Genomic DNA, 7,019 nt, shown 5'->3' with positions numbered 1-7,019 from the left:
GTGAGAGAATGAAACCTGAGACTATCAGTCTAACAAAGGGGAGGTAAATAGAGAAAGCATGGTCAGAGAGGGAATGCCCTTACTGGCGGTCTCTATCCCTAATGTCCCTAGTGGTCAATAGGGTTGCTGGTGCTGAGTCAATGCCATAAGGAGCTGCATCTCCAACAAGAACTTGTGGGGCTTTTTAGGTTAGAAAAAAGGTGACTTATTGGAGACATAATAGAGGTTTATATAAAACTGGATATTTTATTAATGTATAGCAAAGGTTGGTTCTGTCCCTGTGGAACTAGATGCTGGTCTGGAGAAGGGGGGGGGAAGGGTTTTCTTTTTCCCTTCTCCCTCCTGAAACTTTCCCTTATAATGCAATAGACAGCTCTTCTTTCTGCCTCAGGGAGAAGAGAAGGACAAATGGAGCTCTAACGGAAGGGGCCATGTGCTTCCCTATGCAGTAGCTGCTGGGAGTTGTCATGCACACCACCCTCTCCCCCCTAGATAGGGATGTGCACGGACCGGTCCGGAGGCCATTATAGAAGCCTCCGAACCAGTTTGAACTTGGGCTGGTCCAGTGGTGGGGGATGTCTCCCTTTAAGGGTGGGGGGGGTGCACTTACCCCTCCTGCCGCTTCCCCCCCCCCACACCGGCACTCTGTTTTAGCAAAATGTTTTTGGGCAGCAGCATTCCTCCCTGCTGCCCCTGCCCCCATTACAGTCCGAAAATACTGGAAGTAATGAGTGCGCATGCGCCTGCTGCCACGCATACGCCTGCTGCCACACGTGCGCATGCCACGCATGTCGCACGCTGCGTGTGTGACATGCGCACGCAGTGTGTGATGTGCGCGGCAGGCGTGCACACAGCGGCACACACACACACACACACACACACACAAACTCGTTACATCCAGTATTTCCGGACTATAATGAGGGCAGGGGCAGCAGGGAGGAACGCTGCTGCCCCAAAAACATTTCGCCAAAACAGAGTGTTTGCGGGGGGAAAGTGGCAGGAGGGATAAGTGCAAAAAACCCCGCCCTTAAAGGGAGACCCCCACCTGCGCCGGACTGCACCTCTGCAGTTCCGTGCACATCCCTACCCCTAGACCCAGAAGGTATATGGCACAGGGCAATTGCTGCTTGCTTACTGATGCCCAGGAAAGAGGTACAGGATTGGTGGTTGAGCACTGTTGCCTCCAACTGCTCTCCTACTACCCATAAAGAGAGTGCAGGTGAGCAAGAAGAGCGGGGGGGGGGCACAACTGTTCCTGGCTCTGCCCATTGCCCTATTTCTCTGGGTACATGGTGGGGAGAACGAGTGCCAGTAGGGCTGAGAGTGTGCAACAAAAGAAGGAAACACTTATTCCCCCCCGCCCCTCCTCTGCCCCTAGACTGCACAGCAGAGAGGGCTGGCCTCTGTAGTGCTGCCCAGGGTGGGAGCACATAGAAGCCTCTGTGTCCTCTCCATCTCATGGGCTCGGCCCAGTCTCCACCACCATGCTGACCAGCGAGAGTGTGCAGGTTTGAGAATACACAAATCAGTGGCTATGGTTGCAGGGAGCAGCCAGTCATTCTCCTGCTTCTTTCCTTACATTCTCCCTCTGGGTGGTGCAACAGTAGTAGGGCTTGTACAGAATGAATCCAATCCTCCCTGCTCCGAGATGGATTTCCCAAAGATCCCAGCCCTAATGGCCAGAGAGTACATTTTTGGGTCCGTTTTCTCCAAACTACAGGCTGAAAGGCAGGGTGGTGGTATGACTGGTGGACTCAGCAAGTGACGGGGCGGGGGGGGGGCGGGTACAGGGGTGTTGCACTGGGAGGTGCCAGGCCTAGGGGTTGCTGAAGAGGGGTAAATGATGGTTGCCCTGGTTTTCCAGGGTTTTTAACTGTTTGTATGTTTAATTGGTTTCATTCTGTTTTTATAGTTCTGATTTTAATTGTTAACTGGTTTTAATTGTTTTTATCTTGTTGTAAACCACCCTGAGCCATTTTGGAAAGGTGGTATATAAATCGAATAGATAGATAGATAGATAGATAGATAGATAGATAGATAGATAATAAATCCACCCCTGTCCAGGCTGTCCCTGCTGTGCAAAGAGCAAGGCAATAAACCCAAAGCAGTGGCTCAGCTGCCAGTTTCCTCTCTCTCTCCTCACTTATATTGGGCAGTCTCACTGGGCCTAATCCTCCAGCCATCTAGACTAGCGGGCCAGCGGGCAGGTAGAGCCTCCCAGTGGAAAAGGGCAGGGGGGAAAGATAGGAAGCAGTAGCAGCTCCTTGTCTGCCTCTCTGAGGGGCACAGCACAGCGGCGGTGGGCTTCTGCACAATTGCTTGTCTGAGCAGTAAGGAGGAGGATTGACTTTAAGCAAATGATATTTTTGTAAAGAGCTGCCGCTGTTGCTTCGGGTTTTTCACCTGCCTTCCCCACCTGGCGTGTGTGTGTGTCTCTCACTGGACCTCCCTCTTTGTACTCGCGCACCATCCCGCTCTTTCTGAGCGGGGTGGTGGATTGGGCTCCCTATCTAGGTGTGGGTGGGAAAGAATGAGAATCTCTTGTACGAGCGAGCAGCTGCCTCTGCCCGCTTGCATATCTTTGGTCTCCGTCTGGGTAGTGGGAATTGGGCCAAACAAGCCAGTCCACTCTGCTGTGTGCAACCCAGAGAGAAGGCAGCAAGCTGCCAAGCATGGTCACTGCCTTCTGGGCTGCATCAAGGTCTCCGTCTTCCCCCTTCCTGGCAGCAGTCCAGAGACAAGAAGAACACGATTCGCCATCTCTCCGCTCCGCCCATCCCTTTGCGCTATCTTTGGGCAGCACAGGGGCGGGGGGGGGGCGGCGGGGCTGAGGATGGGGGCCAGCAAAGATGTTGTTTTATGCCATCGCAGGACACGCTGCCAGCCTGCCGAGGTTCGGTATCCCTGTAATCTGCACCCCGTCACCACGCACGTTCCTTTCCCATTCCCTCTCGGATGCCCGCGCTCAGGACTACATTTCCCGAGAGGCTCCGCAACAGCAACTCGTCACCTGATGTCTCGCCCGCTTCGAGTAAAATGGCGGCCCCCAGAATGCGACGGTGCTGGAATGGGTTTCGGGCGAGGCACCTCAGCGTGGGGAATGTCGGCGAAGTGCACGGCGGGGTGGGTCCGGGGGCCGCTAGCGCGCTCTATTGGAGTGCAAAGGAGACCGCAGACAAACAGAACCGGTATGACGGGGATGCGAGAGCGCAGCAATCGGGCTGTCGGGAGTCGGCATAGTCCAGTGCATTTTCATTTCTCTTGTGTTTGCCCGCCCCGTTCCTTGCTTTCAGGTCTGCCAGCAGAATCGTATTATACGTACCCAGTTCCAGTTTCCTAGGTTTAAAAAACCCCATTTTACCAGCCTCCCAGAATCTCCCGGTTTTTGTGCTCCACGGAGCATCTATTCGTCATATAGATGTTTCTATCACAGAGGTCTGGATGAGGGCGACAGTACCTTGGGAATAGCCAATATGCCATAGCCTGTGTTGAAATCAAGGCTTTCTGCCCGCCCAACGAGGTGGTGGGATGGCCCCTTGCTCCGTGAGCGGACGCTGAGAGAGGTTAAATTGCAGTGCACGCGGGACAGACTGTTGTTGTCCCCAGGCTGGGGCTTTCAGTGAATGCTCTTCTGACATCTGTGGCTGCTTTAAAAACAAACAAGCAAACAAACAAAAACTACCACTACTACTACTAAATACTTTTTTATTCAAGCTTTTATCCTTTAGGGGCTGCTAGGTCTATAAATTATCCTGCTTCTGTCTCTTTTTTTTGAATTGTGGTTGTGTTTTATGTTTGCTGTGATGGCTTTTACTGTTTAGCTGATTTTAAGGGTTTGTATGTGATTTTTATGACGTTTTATTGTATTTTAACTTTTGTAAACTGCTTTGGGGTGCCTTATGAAAGGCAGGTTTTGTTTTGTTTTTAACTGACTTGTTTGCATCTGAGGGGTGGAAGTAGAATAGGCAGGTTAAGTACAGAATTCAAATTCATATTTTCTTTACCTAACAGAAGATGACAACATGTTCCAGAAGTGTTTTGTCAGTCTGCTGTGTAAGCTAGGGACCACTTCAGAAATGATATGTTTTTCACAAAGTGTTGGATATGTTCACTGTAATGAGTGAGAATTGTGCAAATATTTTTTTTAACTAAGTGTATGTGTCGTTAGAACATTATACAGTAGTTTCCACTAACGTGTATGTGCTAAAATAGCTATACATGTGACTGATGATCTACAGTATCTTCTCTTCCTATAACTGTGTAGGAAAATGACACATGTAGAGCAGCTTTTAGAATGTAATTCCAAATATACTTAGCAAAAATGTTCCACTAAAATTGAGCTTAATTTTAAATAAATATGTGTATGACTTTAGTGGAAGGCAGGCATCATTCTCTTTTACAAACGATACGTTGTTGGATTCCCTCTCCTCACCACACGCAATGCACAGCCTAATGACAAGAGGGGAAATCTCTTTGAGTTTTTCTAAATGTATGTTCTGACACTACACAAATGTTTCCAGGGTTTGTGCCATAAAGAGCTGACAAAGAATATGTCCTGTATGCCGTAGAGTAACTTGAAAGAATAACCTACAACCAGTCATCTAAGTGTAACTGCTTTCCTCAGTAAATGAAAATGAGAGCCTTACTTAGTTGTAAGTTTAGTGACCAGTAGCAAGGTGGATGGACTTGATTACGACAGCAATGAATGCACCACTGAGAGACCTTAAAGATCTTGAAAACATCATCCTGGAGAGAAACTATGTGGTCGCTAAGAGTCGACACAGACTTGATGGCACTTAATCAGTCAATCAATTGTAGAAACACAAAAGCCTGACCATTAGTCTAGTGCAAAACCACCCCTTCCTCAAAAATCCAGAGCGATTATTTTTAGTGTTGGAAAGAAACACTACATTTGAGGCACTTGCTTAATGTGTTTCTGTATTTCATGTATCTCCCATTTTTATATAAGGACTTGTGCCATTGCTATGGCATAAGCTTGACTTCATTAGTGCAATATTACATTTGTGTCTTAAAAAAAATGAATCCAGGTAATTACTTAACAGAGGCTGTCAAGCAGTTCATTCAATAAAGGCAACTCTGTTCTCTTGCTCATGTGAAGATTATGGGTGTGAGAGCTGCAATTACTTTTCAGCAGATAGGGAGATTCTTGTTCAACCTGTTCAGAGAATCATCACTTGAGTTGAAAAGATTATTTCCCTGTTGCCAAACTACTGATGTTCATGCTAATGCAGTGCTAATAGTGCTTTGTAGACCCACCTTTCCTAGCTTGAAAGTGACCATCTGACAGCATATACATAATTGAATATGCCACCTGTCCGTTGGAGATTTCTCAAACTTAGATGGAAATCAATTAATATTTATTTTCTATTTCATAATCTCCATTGGGTACAAAATTAGGCACCTGTCCCAATAAAATCTGATTCTCTGGACAAGACTTTCTTCTGAAATGAACACTTTAAATTCATTTAAGGACTGCAGAATGTGAGTCTTCTTTTTGCCTGCTTTTAGCATGCTGCTTTTTGCACAATTGTCAGCTATTTTTGATGAAAACATTTCACTGCATCTTTCAGCATTCATTATGTATCAGTGGTGGGCTTATGATGTGGTGCAACTTGTGGTGTGTGTGTGTGTGTGTGTGTGAGATTACAAACACCCCAAACCTCTTGATTCAGCTGTTCTAGAAAATAAAATTGCATCTACCCATCAGTGAATATACCCTCTGATTTTCTTGTAGTTATGGTCCCTGGGCAGCAGTGGTGGGTCTGGAGATTCATGCACAGATCTGCTCCAACTCAAAGCTTTTCTCTGGTTCTAAAGTCCAGTTTGCAGCGCCGCCTAACTCAGCAGTATCTTTCTTTGATGCTTCTCTACCAGGAACCCTGCCAGTAAGTTAGAATTAAATTCTTTATTGTACTATTGAATTAAAAATCTAGAAATATTCCCTCCTCTCTCCTGCCCCACTTTCCTCAAAAGCTTCAGGACAGGCAGCCACCATTAGTGTGACTGCTTTATAGTTATTTAATAATATAGTACCATCAATGTATATGGCACTTTGCAAAGTTTATTGAGCAAAAGAAGATATGTCCCTGTTGCCGCCTCATCTGTACTTGGATGAGGTAACAGTGGCTCACATCCTGACTAACAACGTACCAATGCAATGGGAGAGGCACCAGTGCTTCCGAAGAGTTCCAGGCTAATGGTGCACTGATGTTAGTGTAGGTGGGTGGGGGAATGTTAATAACCCCTCTGCTTCCCTGAAAGCCTTCTGTATCACCTGAAAATATTTTCCTGAGGGCCGTGTGACTCACAAGGACATATTTTTGGATAGCTCAGAATGCTTCCCGGGGAATGAGAGATCATCAAAACTTGCCCCCACTTGCAGTGTAGATGAGTCAGTTGAACTTTTCAGAAGCACCAGAGCCTCTTGATTACACCAGTGCTTTGTTAGGATGTCAGCCACTGTTGCCTCGTCCAGGTACGGATGAGGTGGTGGCAGGAACATGTCACCTTTTGCTCAATAAACTTTGCAAAGGTTTTTGCAAAGTCAGGCTGTCAGCTAGTGATCCTTGGACTTCTTGTCCTGCTACAAAAGCAAAAGGTTGTGGGGCTGATTCCTTGGACTTGATGACAGCTAACAGTACCAGATGCTGACTGACTTCTGCTTTAGCACTACTGACCTTTTATGGCAGGAGGCGAGAACCCAACATCTCATTCCAGCTGGATGGCAACAGCCAGTTCAGCCTAGCAGATACTAGGCCACCCTGTTGGGTGTCCTGGCTGGCACAGCTACCTACACATGTCTTGGCTAATTTTGTCGTTCAGATGCCTACCTGGGGGCACATGCTATGTGGCTCATGCCTTGGGCAAATGACAAATTGCAAGTCTTCCTTACTGATTTCCTAGCCAAACCTCAATTGTTTGGCTAAGCAGTTAAAACCATTATGTGTAATTTTAATATACAAGGTTTTTTTCCCTGGACTGTATATTATATTGATATA

General features: G+C 47.0%; 1 protein-coding gene across 7 annotated transcripts in view; it reads left to right on the top strand.

Annotated features, from left to right (window-relative positions):
- The first annotated feature begins 2,864 nt into the window (after positions 1-2,864).
- The window catches only part of GATB (glutamyl-tRNA amidotransferase subunit B), a 56,600-nt gene continuing 52,445 nt past the window's right edge, over positions 2,865-7,019 (top strand). For 2 of the 7 annotated variants that reach the window (XM_053251969.1, XM_053251968.1), the window contains exons 1-2: positions 2,865-3,293; positions 5,756-5,906. In XM_053251969.1, coding sequence (XP_053107944.1) covers positions 3,014-3,293; positions 5,756-5,906 — 431 coding nt within the window. In that variant the 5' untranslated portion in view covers positions 2,865-3,013. Of the gene's footprint in view, positions 3,294-5,435; positions 5,503-5,755; positions 5,907-7,019 lie in introns of those variants that run through there. The other 5 variants (XM_053251966.1, XM_053251965.1, XM_053251967.1 and 2 more) reach the window with 5 other exon arrangements.

Source organism: Hemicordylus capensis, chromosome 5 (genome assembly GCF_027244095.1).
Source record: "Hemicordylus capensis ecotype Gifberg chromosome 5, rHemCap1.1.pri, whole genome shotgun sequence".
Classification (NCBI taxonomy): Eukaryota; Metazoa; Chordata; class Lepidosauria; order Squamata; family Cordylidae; genus Hemicordylus; species Hemicordylus capensis.
The sequence above is the reverse complement of the archived record's forward strand: the minus strand, read 5'-3'. Positions and strand labels throughout refer to the sequence as shown.